Here is a 19,125-nt window from a genome sequence, read left to right on the forward strand (position 1 = left end):
AGTGAAGCATACTTTCTACTTTTAGCTGTCTCAGTGCTACTATCATTCCAGTGTTGTTTTGGTGAGGTGCTTCAATGCTGCTGGTGACATAATAATAATCTTTGAGTAAAGTATTGCACACACTTAAAGGCACATAGGGTGCTGTAATTTAAAGTGATATAAAGTGTTTGTGTTTAAAATCAGTCATTCTTCCTCCAAATAGCACCCATGGTAAATAACTGCAGTCACACCTTCTGCACTTTGGAAACGCTCAGTTACACCATCTAGTCTTATTTGCAGATTATTTGTGCACGTATGCATTCAATTTTACAGTGGCTCGTTGGTGAGGAGGCATAGAAAATGCAGTTTGGTCTTTCAGCTTCATAAAACATCCCGCTGAAAAAAAAATCTGTCTAATGAGAGTGTTGTTATTCGCTTCATGGAAGCGTAGTGGTAAAGTGTATTTATTTTTCCAGTTTCAAAATGTAATATCAGTGCAACACAAAAGGCAACTTGCCGGTGGAATCATAAAGGTGTTACTCCCATTATAAGCTCAATCATTTGGTGTTTCTCTGCACTCTGCAACTTATTTCCATTAGCTCAAGACCATACAGCTAAAAAGATGTTGGAGCAACCTGTTCTCAAACGGTCCACTCTAATAACTGGAAAGACATTTGGACATGAAGTGGGCATAGAGAGGAAATTTCAGGAAGTAATACCAGGTCTGCAGAAGGTGCAGAAGGTGGAGGAGAGTGATTTCATTCTGGTTTTCTGCCCTATTGTTTCACGAGCTGGAATTGACATTGAAGCAGCAGTGAAGAATCTTAATACCCTAGCAGGTAAAACACTTATTATTCCAGTAAAGTTCTGTTATTGAACATATATGTGGGATCAAGCAAGTATAGCTCTGTTGAACAGTAGACTATTTTCCAGATGTTTTTTAATGCAAAAATATTTAGTAACACCTCAGTGCTTAAGGTTCTGTGCTAGTGAAGGATCAATTCTGAGTTCAAGTAAATGTTCAGTGACTGGTTTAATGATGCAGAAATGATGAATCCATTAAACTCATTCTCAAACATCTCCATGAAAAGGTAACAAACCTGCACTTCTGGTGGTGCTTCATCACACGTTTGATCCGGAGTATGTTGTACCAGACTTCTGCGGAGCTGTAAAGAGAGACGATACGATCACAGTCGACTGTCTGTTCCATGAAGATCAGGGATTACTGCAATGTTCTCAAAACGATAAAGCACTGTCCCAAATTATAAACTGGTGTTATCCCGAGGTGAGGATTTTCTTTCGTTCTTTTTCTTTCAAAAATTCTGCTGATTTTTATGTTGTGCAACAAAATTAAATAGGGTAATCTTTACATTTTAACTCTCAAAAACAGCTGAAAATGTTCTAATAATATATTCTACAGGCCATTTTGGAAAGAACACCAAGTAAAAGTCCAAGTAAGTCACATTATTACAGCCAGTTTTTATATACAATGTAATTCCACCACACAATTAAATAATTAATTAGTTAATTTAACGAATTATTTAAAAAAAGAAGAAGAAACAAAACTCTTGCAACTCTTGAGTTATTAGCCTCTTGAAATACTAGTGGCTTTTTTTTAATGTTCAATAATTAGCCTGAATCATGCAATACAGATAAAATAGTCCCAGGAATCACTTATACTGTATTATGTTATGTTGACTGGTCGTTTGGTGTTTTTCTGCCCTCTGTGATTTATTTTTCTTTAGATCGGGACCATACAGTTAACCAGATGTTGAATCATGCTCTTCTAAAATACTTCCCCCTGGTGGTTGAAAACACATTAGGACATGATGTGAGGTTTTTGTTTCTTTTCTTTTTTTTCTAAAGGTGACTCTATAGATTGATTTTGATTACCAGTGCAGTAGACATTAATTGGTTTGTAGTACAATAAAATTCAATAGGGTGAGCTTTTAAATCTATATATTTTAAATATATTTTACAGGGCATTTTGAACAAGCCACCAAGAAAACATCCAAGTAAGTAATGTTTTAAGTTACTTACCTGAAACATGTACACAGGCCAGTGAGAAAGACACTTAAAGTCGCTGTAGTCCACACCTCCAAACTCATTTTCTTAACAAGATTCCAGGTGTGCTAAAACCTGACTCCAATTAGCTTTTTTCAGGTCATTAACTCAAGGGTTCACATACTTTTTCCACAAGCACTATGAGGTATTTTTGGTTGTCCTCAATAAAGATATGAAAGATCAGAATTTGTTTTGTGTTATTATTTTAGACACATTATATTTGTCAATACCCTTGACTTAGATGAAGATCAGATCACATTTTATCATAAATTTATTCAGAAAACCATGAAATTCCAAAAGTTTCACATACTTTCTTGCCACTGCATAAGTTTTATCATTTGGTGTTTCTCTTCAGTCTGCAACTTATTTCCGTTAGATCAAGACCATACAACTAAAAAGATGTTGAAGCAACCTGTTCTCAAACACTTCACTCTAATAACTGGAAAGACATTTGGACATGAAGTGGGCATAGAGAGGAAACTTCAGGAAGTAATACCAGGTCTGCGGGACGTGCAGAAGGTGAAGGAGAGTGATTTCATTCTGGTTTTCTGCACTATTGTTTCTCGAGCTGGAATTGACATTGAAGCAGCAGTGAAGAATCTTAATACCCTAGCAGGTAAAACACTTATTATTCCAATGAAGTTCTGTTATTGAACATATATGTGGGATCAAGCAAGTATAGCTCTGTTGAACAGTAGACTATTTTACAGATGTTTTAAAAAAAAAATTTAGTAACACCTCAGTGCTTAAGGTTCTGTGCTAGTGAAGGATCAATTCTGAGTTCAAGTAAATGTTCAGTGACTGGTTTAATGATGCAGAAATGATGAATCCATTAAACTCATTCTCAAACATCTCCATGAAAAGGTAACAAACCTGCAGTTCTGGTGGTGCTTCATCACACGTTTGATCCGGAGTGTGTTGTACCAGACAGCAGCAGAGCTGTAAAGAGAGAGAATACGATCACAGTCGACTGTCTGTTCCATGAAGATCAGGGATTCCTGCAATGCAGAAGGAATAATGAGGGCTTTAACTCCGTTTCAGAGTGGATTGCTCAGGTACGTTTGCTTTTCAGAGTTCAATTTCTCAAATTTTCAGAACATCTCCCAGCTTTCCTTCCACTGTTGCACTTGATGAGGTACCCTCTAGTATTTACTGATATAATGATTATTCTTTTTTCTTCTGATAAACAGGTATTTCCAAAGACAAAGAAAGAAATTATGTCTAATGTAAGTAAGTTGGAAACCTTTTAAAACACTCTGGAACATCAAAGTTGATGTTATTTTTTTTTAGTAAGGTGTGGGCACAAATGTGTACTTTCAGGCCATTATTAACTATCTATTGGCCATGAATAATAATAATAATAATAATAAAAATAGTAATAATAACAACAACAACAATAATAATAATAATAATAATAATAATAATAATAATAATAATTACTATTATTATTATTATTATTATTATTATTATTATTATTATTATTATTATTATTATTATGATTATTACAATTTGTGTTCATGACTTAATATATTGTGGAATGCCATACTCAGCACATGGTCTTATTTGGTGTGAACAGGAACAGAATCCTGTTTATTGTATGTGAGAATTCGCCGGAGATGCAACACTAGTATCTCCAGTATAGCTATAAGAAGTGTAATATTATCAGACATCTCCATGCTTATTTTCCTGTGGCCATATTTGGTCAATTCATCTGAGCTCTCTTATGTTCACCTACATTAAAATACAATAGTAGCCACAAGTATTTTATGGTCACAAATATATGAATGAGAAATAATGAGAATAGATAGATGAGAACCTCATAGATTCATTTATAAACTTAACTTGTATGTTAATTCATGGCCACACCTTATTAAATATGATCAACATATCACCTTAAAGACTCTGTAACAAACAGCATTCAAAACAGGAAAAGGATTTCTGTTGGAAACTTCCCGAGGTCATTCGCTATGTGGAATTCTCCCAAAAAAGAGATTTACATCAGTGACTTTAAAAAACAGACTGATTTTAGAAATATGTAGAAATCACCTTGAAATTCTGCTGCTGTTGGTGGTTTGCTTGGTGTTTCTGTTTGTTTGTTGTTCTGTACCTTAGGTTCAGAGTTCAACCCTTTGTAGCTGTGGATTGTGTGTGTGTGTTTGCAGGTTGATAAAAAAAAACTGAAATGAAAGAATTCTTTGACAGATCCAGTGAGTATGACAAGATATTAATTCATTTAAGATATGTTCTATTAATCTGAGAATCAGGAGCATTATGCCAGGGAAAAACATCTGAATCCTTTATTTTCTGAAAACTACTGACAAACATAAATACATAACATTTTAATATGACTATCAATGTTGATTTTTTCAGGAAGAATGTTCCCCAATTGGATGGATCGGTTCAACCAACCTGACAGTATGTGACTTTTTTTAAACTACTTACCTGATAATACTCTGAGTAAATATAAAAAACCAGGATGATAGTTATCACACAAATGTAATAATAAGCAAAAGATCAAAAAGACAACAAATTAATCATAAGCTTTAGATGTGACAGTTGCTTTATTTCTCTTCATGTAAATGAGTATAGAAAAAAGAAAACACGATGATGAATCCCGAGAAGGACATGTCCTGCCTGAACCATCTCCCCGACCCTGAAGGATCTCTGACCAGCGCTCTACTACACACAGATTTAGTGAATCAGCAGTGCAATAAGAAAATATTTAGAAACAAATGTATTACGTTCCAAGCTTGATTTAATGATGTGAAATTATGTAAAACGCTTACTGCCTGCATTATGACTTAATGTTCTGAATACTGCTCAGTAATTATTTTCTCCATACCGCGCATTTATCTGTGGCTCTCTCTCTTCTTCCTACAACTATCTTCAATCTTGCTTATGATCAGTGGACACTGTAATGGACTTTATGATAAAATACAATGAAATAAGGAATAATTACAATAAGCAGTATATCATGATTTAATAATATTATATGCATTATGGCTTAATAATAAATATATAAGGAATAAAACCCTGTAGCTCTGTGTTGCTATATTAATGACAGGCGGTCTGTTGCAGCCTCATGGGGACCGGAGTTACTATTATCACTCCAAAGTTGATTATTTTCCTATAACAGCACATCTGGAAGTGTTTATTTCTCCTATACCACAGCAACTGGCCATCACTGACAATGTTTCATTAATTAAGGAACAACACGTCATAATTTGTATCCATATCTAGTGTGAAAAAGCAGCTGTATAGCAGCTATAACTTGTGGTACAGTAAACTGTGAAACAGGAGGAACGTGAAAGATTAAACAATTTGTTCATAAGACTCTGTACAAGACAGGAGGAACTGAAACACAACTGTACAAACATAACATTTCCTCTAGGTTAATTATGTAGTAAATTGGTTGAAACTGAAACATGAACATCTCACACTGAGTCAGGAAAACAAGGTGTGTAAATGCCTATACGAGGTCCAACTAGGGCTGCAGTGGTATACCGGTTTCAGGGTATACCGTGGTGTGAAAATGGAAGATTATCACACCATGTTAAAAAAAAAACAGACGGAGAATCTCACCTACTCATCTCCTGTGGAAGAATCTCATGTGGAATATCGCATTAAACAGTTGCGAGTAAAGCACCGTTTCCATCCCATATGATCAAGAGGAAAAAAACGTCACTTCCGAGAAACTGGTGAAAAAGTCTCAATACCAATGCAAGTTGTTGAAACTGGGGAAAAGTGTGTATGAAGTGTGTATGAGTTAAAGGTACAGGGGCAGTCTGGCTAAAATGACATGGTAGAAAGATTCCCACACATTCCTGTCTTTTTGTAGCGATGTGAATATATTTAAATTCGTCATTCCAATTCTATTTGGCTCGCTCTTAAATTACATCTGACTCCAATTGTAAAAACCTTGATGATGTATTTATTTCTTAGTTATTCATATTTTGACACTTTTGATCTTCTATACTTGATTAAATCAAATTTATTCTATATTTTAAATCATTCGGATTCCGTGTCGAGTCCCACGCCGGTCGTATGCGCAGATCTCATGGTCACAAACTCGCCAGTCTTGGTCATTAGCCAGAGGTAATTGACTAATACTACTTAGACGACCGTCCCATGCTTACCCTTTCCTAAATAGTACTTTATTAGTCCCCTTAGATAGTGTAACACACTTATAGTAACGTTATCTCTAGTCACAAATCATGACCACTAAAATCTACAAATATAGACCAATAATATCAGAGTAGAATTAGCCTTTTATAATCATGCCATAGTTTCCTATGTACACGTTAGCTAGAAGAATATTAGAGTAATCAGAGGTTTAGACTTCATCTTATTTAGACTTGGTCGATCAACTTTATGTTGTCCTAAACGGATATTTCCTATTGAGCCTGTACACTCCCAAGTACACTTAACTTAATGCCAAATTGTTAGCCTGTACATACCTGGTCGCAGATTTGCTGTAACAAGGCCTTACCGTAATTTACTAGAGACAATAATTTCAAAATAATTCAGAATATAAACAATTTATTGAACCAGGTATGAAAACATCCAAATTCAAACACTACTATTGATGATAATAAGAAAGAATTACATGCAACATTACATTCCAATCAAATCCAAAACATAATAATACAACATAAGAGAGACAACACTTGCATACCTAGTAGAGGAAAACTACACACAGTGATCATGTGGGAGATCTGTCTACAGATTCCATGACTCTTGGCCAGCTCTCCACTAAATACCCAGATGCTCTGTGGGTCCACCAAAAGGTGTGTTTGAGGCATCTGAGGCAGCAGCTCTGGACCAGTGTGAAGGCAAATATGAGGGTACTGCCAAGTGCACATCCCCTAAATATACAGTCCCACCATGTATAGACATATAATTCTGAGTGTGTAGGTGAACTGGAGAGGATTTGTGTAGTCCTTTTGGCCAGATTGTCTCTATCTGGGCCTGGGAAAGGTGATATTCCGTCTGCAAAACCATTCTTTCCACTACAGCTTGTGTACTGTACTCGTAAAATGTGTCAACCAACCAAGAAAATTCAGTGTCCAATGGTATCCTTCCCAGAATGTGATCTGACCCATAGAAAAATCCTCTGTTACCTCCAAGTAAAGGGAGTGATTGGCAGGACAGGTCAGTCCTCCATAGGTGAAGGAATTCATTTCACTGACAACACACAACTGGGTAAGATAAGAAACCCGGGTTAAAAAAAAAACCCGGGTTCAATTGTACCGACTAAACAATCTGGCTAACGGATTATTATTATTATTATTATTATTATTATTATTATTATTATTATTATTATTATTATTGTTATCAAAAAAACAACAACACGTGCGCTACAGTTTAAAGATTACTTTACCTAGCTAGCTAACAACCATTTATACAGAATATAGAAGCCATGTTATAAACAGTAGCTGAAGAAAAATCCTCATAGAAAAATCCTCTGTTACCTCCAAGTAAAAGGAGTGATTGGCAGGACAGGTTAGTCCTCCATAGGTGAAGGAATTCATTTCACTGACGACACACCACTGGGTAAGATAAGATAACGTGCGAAAAGGCATAAAACTGTAAAAACGGAAGCACGCGCTGGGAACGTGTTTTTATAATCATATTAAGAGGCAGAACCGGAGCAGTGTGAACGCGTCTGTACCGGGTTCGTCACTCTCGTCGAAATGCGGCAGGCGCTTCACCGGCGGCGGGAGGCTCGCGTGCGGGTCGTCCTGGAAGTTGTCCTTCTCGAGCGCCTCGAGCTGCCGCGTGAGCCTCCGCTGCCGAGTCGCTACATCCAGCACGCGCCGCTGGCTCGGGTCCTGAGAACGCACTGAGGGAACACAAACATCAGATACAGCAGGAGGAGTTGTTGTTGTTTTAACATAAAGGTAAAGTCATGTACATCGATAAAACATTTAATTTTGCTGTTATATTAGTGAGATGATTCAGCTAGCGTTTAAAACCCGGGTTCATTAGTACTGACTAAACAATCTGGCTAACGGATTAGCATTATTATTATTATTATTATTATTATTATTATTATTATTATTATTATTATTATTAGCGACGTCCCGACGCCGTCCGATGTCCCTCCAGAATTTCACCTGTCAATATGCAGTTCGTCTTCGTTAAGGTACCATATGCAGTTTTGGGTCTTTCATTTTTAATTTTACGAAAACTTCAAGTGCAGTTATTTAGTTATGCTATACGTGCAAATAGGCAACCTATTTATACTATATAGTACTATACTATATAGTATAAATAGGTTGCCTATTTGTACGTGAAATACACGTTTTACAGCTACTATATAGTACTATACTATATAGTAGCTGTAAAACGTGTATTTCACCTACTGTACACTGTAGTAGGTAAGTACGTGCTTTCGGACCCAGCCGTGCTCTCGTTTGCCGTCAAACGGTTGAGCGCTGTCTTGTGTGTACATGTCCTGTCGCGGTGAAAACTCTCACATGACGTTAATAGTGTGATTAAGGTGTGTACACGTCTGTAATGCACGTCGATAATGCGACTAAAACAGGAATACTCCACACATCTTAATTCCATTTGTGTTTACTTCGCGTATGACCTAATCGCATTAGGGTCATCAATAATCTCTATTTACATGCTGGTTTCTTAATCAGAGTATCGTCTTAATCGGGTTAACATCAGATTATTGTTGTCCATGTAAACGTACTGTATGATGTCTGGCAGTGAGAGGGTTAAAACGAGAACACAGACATAGGTGTGACTCAGAATGAAAGTGAAAGTTGTGTGTGTTCTTGCACAGTTTGAACAACTGGCCACTGTAAGTACAGTGATCATTTCTTTTCATTCTGGTACAAAGTAATAAAAACTGTTTAATATTGTATTTTGTCTCATATACTATCATCATTTTCAGGGATTAACTTAATATAAAGACTGTATAACCGCTAATGTGTGTGTGTGTGTGTGTGTGGGGGGGGGGGGGGGGGGGGGGGGCGGGGGGGCAGTATTAAAAGAAGACTTGTCCCAAATTGTTGTATGACAAAAAACAAAACAAAAAACATACACAGACGTGGTTGTTTCCGAAACTTCCAGGGAAACTGGTGCAAAAGTAACAATACCAATGGAAGTTGTTGAAACTGTGGAAGTCACTGTGTCTCTTTTGTTCTAATTTAACAGACTAAATGACTTGTGCTTCAGAGTGCGCAGATGAAACCTCATGCTATCTTGTGATTGGTCGCTTGATATTTGGGAACAGAATCGTGGGAGAAAGTTCTGGGAGATAATTCTACCAAATCATTTTGATGACAGACTTTGACTCAGACATTTCAGAATGACAAAAACAACATTTGAGATGCTGTGTAACTAGCTTGCTCTGCTGGTTAGTCCTGTTATGCGAGCCACCGAACCCAGTTCCGACACAAAAAAGGTATGGTCGACCTCAGCTGCAGCTGGGTGTAACTGATTGGCCAGAGTTGCCACTTGCAGTCGGGGGAGGAGTATAGAGGCAAATCCGTGCCAAAAACCTGAGCGCTTTATTGACGTTTGCGCGCAGTAAATTACAAGCACAAGATAAAAATAGTGTTCATGTGCAAAAAGGGGAGACGCCGCGTGCTCGTTTTAAACGTCCGCGTGCGAGGAAAAATCTCTATGCTCTGCGCGCGCAAACTTATTTTTGTCAGAAATGGGCAGGCCCGGCTGGCTTGACTGTTTCCTGAAATATCATTGGTTAACTCATTTACCTGGAAATCATATATATATATACAGTATCTCACAAAAGTGAGTACACCCCTCACATTTTTGTAAATATTTGATATCTTTTCATGTGACAGCACTGAAGAAATGACACTTTGCTACAATGTAAAGTAGTGAGTGTACAGCTTGTGTAACAGTGTAAATTTGCCGTCCCCTTAAAATAACTCAACACACAGCCATTAATGTCTAAACCACTGGCAACAAAAGTGAGTACACCCCTCAGTGAAAATGTCCAAATTGGGCCCAAAGTGTCAATATTTTGTGTGGCCACCATTATTTTCCAGCGCTGCCTTAACCCTCTTGGGCATGGAGTTCACCAGAGCTTCACAGGTTGCCACTGGAGTCCTCTTCCACTCCTCCATGACGACATCACGGAGCTGCTGGATGTGAGAGACCTTGTGCTCCTCCACCTTCCGTTTGAGGCACTGCCAGGCTGCCATTGTTGGGCCCTCAAACGAGGCCCTTATCCCTCAATTGCTGTATGAAGATGTATGAATGAGATAAATGTAAGTCGCTCTGTTTAAGAGCATCTGCCAAACACCATAAATGTAAACGTAAAGGATAACTTAAAATACCAAACAAGCCATACAAGGCGCACAGTGAGGGCGCACGGTGGCTTAGTGGTTAGCCGATCGCCTCACACCACCAGGGTCAGGGTTTGATTCCCGCGGCTCTGTGTGTGTGGAGTTTGCATGTTCTCCCCATGCTGCGGGGGTTTCCTCCCCGGGGGTACTGCGGGCGTACTCCTGTTTCCTCCCCCAGTCCAAAGACATGCATTGTAGGTTGATTGGCGTGTCTAAAGTGTGAATGGGTGTGTGAGTGTGCCCTGCGATGGATTGGCAGCCTGTCCAGGGTGTACCTTGCCTTGTGCCCCATGCTCCCTGGGATAGGCTCCAGGTTCCCCCGCGACCCTGAAAAGGTGTAAGCGGTTGAAGATGGATGGACAATGTCCTAGGCATGCGTGTGACAGCTGGTGTATCTATATCTTTTCAAAATGTTAAAGATTTTGAAGAAAGATTTTAAAGAAAGGTAACCTAAAATACAAAACAAGCCATAAAAGTAATAAATACGTAATTAATAAGATGTGAATTAGTCTAAAAATGTGGTCATTTACTGCATACCTTATGTTCATTGCCTTTAAAAAAAAAATTAATTGGACTATTAGGACTGGCACATCCAGTAGGTGGCAGCAGATGCATGCTACACACACAGGTAGTTTCATGTGGTTTGTTAACATCTTTACATGAAACATCTAAACCATACTGTTGTAGTGCTAGGACAGGAAATCTTCACACAGAACAACAACAACAATAACAACAACACTGATTACTCTATTCTGTTTACTTGTCAATTTTGAGTGAAGCAATGTTAGAGGTTTTAGTGGTGAAATCCAACAAAATGGAGACCATGAGTATCAGTGTGAGAGTTAGTTTTAGAATTACAAACAGGAAAGCACACCATTTTACCAAATGCAACCTTAACCATAAGGTGAAAGATAAGACCTTAGGACCTCTCTGAGGAGAACAGTTGAGGTGAGTAACACTCATGAAGAGCTTGTTTACATGATGTTTACGGTTTGATTTACTTTATGATAAAATGTGTGTGAGTGTGTGACTTGGTTATATTAATCTTAGTAGTACTATGCTTTTGTATTTTTCCCTATCTATGCTCTACTTCCTATCAAACAAACAAACTGTGCACAGCTGTAAGTCTGAACAAAGCGACATTTGACACCGAGCAGGATGTGCTACTGAAAAAACACAAACAAAAACACCCATGAGCATTATGAAAACAAAAGGCAGACATTTCTAAATCATATTCGGTTGAACAGCAAACCATTTATTCCCACAAGAGCTACAGAGGTCTGACTAATAGCATTAGAATGATCAAATCAGAATGAGGCGATATGCAACAGGAGACAAATTTGTGTTTTATTTGTTTTTTTTTTCAGTGGGATGGGTCATAATGTTTAGACTATTGACTGTATAATCCTACATATCACACATAACTTTAAAAAAAAAAGTTCACATCGGATTTGTATGATAGCATGTCAAAGAGAACCTGTAAGAATGGCAAGGGTACTTGTTACATGGTTCCATCATTTGTTTTACCCACCCTATTTTATTGAATGTAAGTGTATAGATTTATATACGCTTTTAACTTGTATATATGATTCTTGTAGTAATAACCCAACCAGAGAAACAGCCAAGTAACATGGCTCACAAGGCGAAGGAGACTAACCAAGGTGACCACGATGATAATGAGAAGGAAGAGGACTGGGATTTTGTGGACATAGGCGAAATCCAAGGAGTTATTGGTATGAAGTTTTTTTTAAAAACAACTTATAATTCACTATTCTTCCTGTAAGAACCAGTTAGCAGAACCTTCATTAACAGAACCAGTGATATTACAATGCTTAGTAGTAGTATTACAACTAAATTATCTACTGTAACATACCGATGAAGGATACAAATTTGATGTGATACATAGATAAAGGTTTGATCTAATAGACGGGTTCTGGTTGGATAAATGGATTAAAATTATGGACTCGTGTTTATGTGTATAGCGCAACATGCTGGAACAGGCTACTTAAAACTTGTGGGCATTGATATGTAGGAATCATTTAGCAATAACTGCAGTAAAAGTTGTTTTAATCACAATTTCATTATATCAAAGGTGAAAATTCCTTATAACTTATAAATAGATTTAATGGCAATTCCCAAGTTCCCAATGCTGCCATGAAAAAAAATGACAAAAGTTTTACATTTATGACATTTGACAGAAGCCCTTCAGAGCGGCTTACAGAACTGCTTTAAGTTCCTATTAATAAACACATCCTGATACTGCTTCAGTAGGTCACAGACTAACAACACCGTCAGTCTTAAAAAAATACTCTGTTGTTAAATAATTCTATAAATCTTTTCCACATGAAAAATATCATTTGTTTCCAGGAAACAAATATTTCATTCTTTCAACTGGAAAAACAATGAACACGGATGCTACCATAATAAAACATCTCAAAGACCAAATACCAGATCTACAGGAAGTGTCTGCAGTGGAGGAGAGTGATTTCATTCTGGTTTTCTGCCCTGTTGTTTCACAAGCTGGAACTGACATTGAAGCAGCAGTGCAAAAGCTCCGTAATATTTCAGGTATTCCACTTCTTTTCCAAGTAATTCATTGTACAGACTGAGTAGACCGAAACATCTAGAAATCTAGATGATTTATATCAACAGATCAGTAGCTTGGATGTTAGTTATGCATGCTAATGCAAATGAAGTGGATTTCAGGAAAATAATATTTTAGCTACTAGTTTATTAAGTAGAATTCTATCACACGGAAAGGTTTTCCTCTTGAATGTAACACACTAGGAACTGTTCTCGCAATACTACATCCACTTCCAAATAGCAAGATATGGGATGTCTAAAGCACTAAACTATTGCCGCTCTTTGGTTTATACAGTGGAAATTCATTTTCTGACTCAATTATTGTCGTTCACTCTATGCATTTAAATAGTTGACTAAAAATTCACATTTCCTGTTTATACACCACAGTCATCTGAGAAAGCTCTTCCCCCTGCTGTACCCTTCACTATTCGAGGTACCGTCAAATAGCCTGCATCTTTCGATCTTTTGCCAGGCGTGGCGGATCATAGAAAACCAAGTAGTTGCTTAGATTCTGTGGCACGAGAACGTTTAGTGCTTTATAGGTTAATAATAGTATTTTATAATCAATGTGAGATTTAACTGGGAGCCAATGCAGTGTGGATAAGATCGGGGTGATGTGGTCGTATCTTCTGGTTCTAGTTAGGACTCTAGCAGCTGCATTCTGGACTAACTGGAGTTTGTTTATGCTCCTACTGGAACATCCAGACAGTAAGACATTACAGTAATCTAATCTAGAGGTGACGAAAGCATGAACTGATATTTCTGCATCATGTAGTGACAATATATTTCTTATCTTAGAAATATTTCTGAGATCAAAGAAGACTATCCTAGTAATATTATCTACATGAGCATTAAATGATAGACTAGAGTCAATAATCACACCAAGGTCTTTTACTGCTGCACATGATGAAACAGAAAGCCCATCCAGAGTTACTGTGAGATCAGAAAGCTTACTTCTAGCTACACATGGTCCTAATACAAGTATTTCTGTCTTATCAGAATTAAGTAAAAGGAAGTTAGATAGCATCCAACGTCTAATGTCCTTTACTTTACCTCAACTTTATTAAGCTGCTGTCTGTCCTATGGCTTCGCTGAAACATACAACTGTGTATCATCAGCAAAACAGTGGAAGCTAATTCCATGAATAATTTGACCTAGAGGTAGCATATATAAAGTAAAAAGCAGTGGGCCTAAAACAGAACCTTGTGGAACACCAAATTTAACCTCGGTATGCGTGGAGAAGTCTCCATTTACATCTACAAACTGATAACGATCGGTCAGATAAGACCTGAGCCAGGACAGGACTGTTCCCTTAATGCCAACAACATTTTCTAATCTATCAAGGAGAATAGTATGATCTATAGTATCAAAAGCTGCACTACGGTCAACACAAGCAGTGAGACACAACCCTGATCAGAGGCCAGTAGAAGGTCATTTACTACTTTAACTAACGCTGTCTCTGTGCTAAGTGAGGACTTTGGCTAGGCCACTCCAAAACTTTAATTTAGCTTTTTTTGAGCCATTCAGAGGTGGACTTACTCCTAGGCTTTGGATCATTGTCTTGCTGCATAATCCAGTTGCACTTGACTTTGAACTTACCGTCTGAAGACCGGACATTCTCCTTTAGGATTTTCTGATAGTGAGCAGAATTCCTGTTTTTTCCTCAATTATTGCAAGTTGCCCAGGCCCTGAAGCAGCAAAGCATCCCCACACCACCACGCTTCCACCACCATGCTTCACCGTAGGTATGATGTTCTTTTTGTGGAATTTGGTGTGTGGTTTACGTAAGATGTAACAGACATGTCTTCCAAACAGTTCCACTTTTGATCGACCAATCCACAGAACATTCTCCCAAAAGGTTTGATGATCATTGAGGTGTGTTTTGGCAAAAATCAGATGAGCCTTAATGTTCCTCTGAGTTAGCAGTGGTTTTAACCTCGCCATTTTTGTCCAGTGTCTTTCTGACTGTAAAAATATTGCAAGAGAGGCCTATAGTTCCTTTGATGTTGTCTTTTGTGACTTCCTTGATGAGTAGTTGCTGTGCTGTGCTTCATACAGGTCCAGTTGTTATTTTTTGCTTCAGTAAAGAATATGATCATTTTAAAAACTGCATTTTGTGTTTACTCCGGTTAACTTTGTTTTATCTTAGATTTTGTTTTAATTCCTGCAACAATTTAGTATGAAATGTACACAAAAATAGAAGCAATCAGGACGGGGGCAAATACTTTTTCACAGAACTGTACAAAGCCATGCATGTCCAAGCATTTTTTTTTTGAAAATTAAACTAATCAAGATTAATATAGAATTTTTTTTTAACCAAACAAGCTTCTCTATCACTGAATAAATGAGGCCACAACCACAATGTTTACATCCTGCTGTCATTTGTAGATGACATGTATTATATAATGAGAAAATGTCTTGTTTTTTCCCCTGATTTTAGTCACCAAACATGCTCTTCTAGTGGTGCTCCATCACACGTTTGATCCAGAGTGTGTTGTACCAGACAGCAGCAGAGCCGTAAAGAGAGAGAATATAGTCACAGTGGACTGTCTGTTCCATGAAGATCAGGGATTACTGAAATGCCCTAAGAATGATCAATCATTTGCCACTGTTACAAACCATATACAATCTCTGGTACTTGCTTCTTTGTTAACTCTTGATAAAATTTACAGTTTAAATAGGAAAATGAAAGCATCTGTAGACTAAAAAAAGGTTGATTCTTCTGCTAATAACCCTTCCCCACTTTTTTTTTTCTCCTTATTTAGGTGCCAAGAAAAACCTGGTACATTTGGAATGGAGGTAGCTGCATTTCTCATTCATTTTTATCATTATTGTTCATTTTCAAATATATTCTAGTTTCTAAGAGAAGAGAGCTGTGGGCTTTAAAAAAAGAAACTCTATCCTGCAAAGTGAGTGATTTAATTCTGGTTTTCTGCCCTGTGGTTTCATAATCAGGAGCTGGAATAGAAGCACTGCAATCTTTCCTTCATTATACAGTTATTCGCGTTCTTTTCCAAAAATTTTTTAGAATATCGTGGAAAAGTTCATTTTTTCCATAATTTAATTAAAAAAGTGAAACTTTCATATATATTCTAGATTAATTAAACATTAAGTGAAATATTTTCTTGATGATTACGGCTTACATCTCATGGAAATCAAAAATCCAATATCTAAAAAAAATAATTATTTTCCACGATATTCACATTTTTGAGATGCACCTGTATATTGAGCATATACTAATGCATATGCCATAAAAACAAGTGTGTAACTTCTTTGGGATCTATTTCCACTAGTTCCACATTGTGTCCAAAATGTCACTTACTTGATATGAATTTCTTGTTTATGGAACTATTGTATAAAAGCAACATCACACAAGCAAGAGTGTGGTTCTACTGAATATTGGCATGGCTGTGATGACCTACTGCTCTCACCCTACGGGCTTGTACCTGTGGCAAACCACAGCCGTGCCAATATTCAGTATAAACACACTCTTGCTTGTGCAATACTGCTTCATTAAATACCATACTAATGGGTACTACACCACCATAAAGAGAAACTATGTGTTCCTTGCTTTAGAAATCTCTATCCTGTTCTTCAAAGAACTAGGAAAGGGAAATCATATCAAACTAGACATATCAAATCATATCAAACTACACATTTATACATTAATAATAAACTAATATAATTTGTGGAGTATTTTAATGTTTATATTTAAAGGAAAAGTCGTTTTCTATGTTTCATTAAAGTTTTAAGTGACTTATCTGAAACATGCACACAGGCCGGTGAGAAAGACACTTTATCTGTCTTTATTTATTTATAAATGTAATATCAGTGGGACACAAAAGGAATCATTCATCATAAAGGTGTTACTCCCATTATAAGTTGAATCATTTGGTGTTTCTCTGCACTCTGCAACTTATTTCCGTTAGCTCAAGACCATACAGCTAAAAAGATGTTGAAGCAACCTGTTCTCAAACACTTCACTCTAATAACTGGAAAGACATTAGGACATGATGTGGGCATAGAGAGGAAACTTCAGGAAGTAATACCAGGTCTGCGGAAGGTGCAGAAGGTGGAGGAGAGTGATTTCATTCTGGTTTTCTGCCCTATTGTTTCACGAGCTGGAACTGAAGCAGCAGTGAAGAATCTTAATACCCTAGCAGGTAAAACACTTATTATTCCAATAAAGTTCTGTTATTGAACATATATGTGGGATCAAGCAAGTATAGCTCTGTTGAACAGTAGACTATTTTCCAGATGTTTTTAAAAAAAAAAATTTAGTAACACCTCAGTGCTTAAGGTTCTGTGCTAGTGAAGGATCAATTCTGAGTTCAAGTAAATGTTCAGTGACTGGTTTAATGATGCAGAAATGATGAATCCATTAAACTCATTCTCAAACGTCTCCATGAAAAGGTAACAAACCTGCAGTTCTGGTGGTGCTTCATCACACGTTTGATCCGGAGTGTGTTGTACCAGACAGCAGCAGAGGTGTAAAGAGAGAAAATACGATCACAGTCGACTGTCTGTTCTATGAAGATCAGGGATTACTGCAATGCAGAAGGAATAATGAGGGCTTTAACTCCGTTTCAGAGTGGATTAAGACTCAGGTACATTTCCTTTTCAGAGTTCAATTTCTCAAATTTTCAGAGCATCTACCAGCTTTCCTTCCACTGTTGCACTTGACTGAGTACCCTCTAGTATTTACTGATATAATTATTATTCTTTTTTCATTCATTAATTCATGGCCACACCTTATTAAATATGATCAACATATCACCTTTGTAACAAACAGCAATCAAAACAGGAAAAGGATTTCTGTTGGAAACTTCCCGAGGTCACTCCCTATGTGGAATTCTCCCAAAAAAGAGATTTACATTAGTGACTTTAAAAAAACAGACTGATTTTAGAAATATGTAGAAATCACCTTGAAATTCTGCTGCTGTTGGTGGTTTGCTTGGTGTTTCTGTTTGTTTGTTGTTCTGTACCTTAGGGTCAGAGTTCAACCCTTTGTAGCTGTGGATTTTGTGTGTGTGTTTGCAGGTTGAAAAAAAAACCCTGAAATGAATAAACAATTGGACAGATCCAGTGAGTATGACAAGATATTAATTCATTTAAGATATGTTCTGTTAACTTGGGAATCAGGAGCATTATGCCAGGGAAAAACATCTGAATCCTTTATTTTCTGAAAACTACTGACAAACATAAATACATAACATTTTAATATGACTATCAATGTTGATTTTTTCAGGAAGAATGTTCTCCAGTAGGATGGATCAGTTCAACCAACCTGACTGTATGTGACTTTTTGCCACAACCATCTTGAATTTTGTTTATGATCAGTGGACACTGTAACGTACTTTATGACAAATACAATGAAATAAGGAATAATTACAATAAACAGTATACTATTATTTAATAATATTATATGTATAATTACTTAGTAATTAATATTTAAGGAATAAAACCCTAAAATTAGATTAGTGAATTAACTCAGCTGTGAGAGGTAGTTTTTTTTCTCCAGCTCAGAGCCATTGCTAAACTAAAAGGCATGTTATCATTTAAAGGTCTGAAAATTGCCATTCTTGTTTTCATTTTTTCTCATATACCGTCATGAGAAAAAGAAAGTGCACCTTCAAGCTACGATCATCTTCACCCCCTTCCGTTAAGATCTTCTAATCAGCAGCTTTGAACAATTCTATGGTCTCAGAGGAAGTTCAAAGGTGACCAGGCCTTTTCTGATGTTGCCCCAAGATTGTGGAATAGTTTCCCGTTGTTTATAAAGTCATCCCCTACAACAGTATCTTTAAACCCAACAGCTAAACATATTTCTCCAAGGCTTTTGAGTTGGTTTTGTGTTGTTGATGGCCTTTGTTTCTTTTGATCTCTCTCTATTGTTTTATTCAATCTATTTGATTTCTTAATTGTGTTGTTTTTATTTTATTGTTACTATCGATACTGATTTGAATGTACTGTGCAGCACTTTGCTTGACACTTGCTGACTTTTAAAAGTGTTATAGAAATAAAGCTGACTTAACATGGTTACGTGATCCTCCTCTCACAACAGTCCTGCTATAACGCAGATCTTCAGAACTTAAATCATATATTTGTGTGTCTAAATATGTTACAGAATAGATAAGAGGTAGGGTGAGCAATAGTGTTTTACTTTGGT

The 19,125-nt window shown here is 37.0% G+C and overlaps 2 protein-coding genes across 29 annotated transcripts in view; both read left to right on the forward strand.

The window, feature by feature from the left end:
• Nucleotides 1–3,373, forward strand: part of LOC108261615 (uncharacterized) — a 110,186-nt gene extending 106,813 nt beyond the window's left edge. For 5 of the 24 annotated variants that reach the window (XM_053676891.1, XM_053676890.1, XM_053676908.1 and 2 more), the window contains 7 exons: nucleotides 1,071–1,264; nucleotides 1,400–1,433; nucleotides 1,725–1,810; nucleotides 1,961–1,994; nucleotides 2,399–2,659; nucleotides 2,908–3,098; nucleotides 3,234–3,366. In XM_053676891.1, the coding sequence (XP_053532866.1) occupies nucleotides 1,071–1,264; nucleotides 1,400–1,433; nucleotides 1,725–1,810; nucleotides 1,961–1,994; nucleotides 2,399–2,659; nucleotides 2,908–3,098; nucleotides 3,234–3,293 (860 nt within the window). In that variant the 3' untranslated portion in view covers nucleotides 3,294–3,366. Of the gene's footprint in view, nucleotides 1–1,070; nucleotides 1,265–1,399; nucleotides 1,434–1,724; nucleotides 1,811–1,960; nucleotides 1,995–2,398; nucleotides 2,660–2,907; nucleotides 3,099–3,233 lie in introns of all 24 variants that reach the window. The other 19 variants (XM_053676897.1, XM_053676905.1, XM_053676904.1 and 16 more) reach the window with 11 other exon arrangements.
• The window catches only part of LOC108259935 (uncharacterized), an 86,185-nt gene that overhangs the window by 29,798 nt on the left and 37,262 nt on the right, over nucleotides 1–19,125 (forward strand). For 4 of the 5 annotated variants that reach the window (XM_053676924.1, XM_053676922.1, XM_053676925.1 and 1 more), the window contains exon 6: nucleotides 15,397–15,590. In XM_053676924.1, coding sequence (XP_053532899.1) covers nucleotides 15,397–15,590 — 194 coding nt within the window. Of the gene's footprint in view, nucleotides 1–12,740; nucleotides 12,942–15,396; nucleotides 15,591–19,125 lie in introns of all 5 variants that reach the window. The other variant, XM_053676926.1, reaches the window with a different exon arrangement.

Source organism: Ictalurus punctatus, chromosome 28 (genome assembly GCF_001660625.3).
Source record: "Ictalurus punctatus breed USDA103 chromosome 28, Coco_2.0, whole genome shotgun sequence".
Classification (NCBI taxonomy): domain Eukaryota; kingdom Metazoa; phylum Chordata; class Actinopteri; order Siluriformes; family Ictaluridae; genus Ictalurus; species Ictalurus punctatus.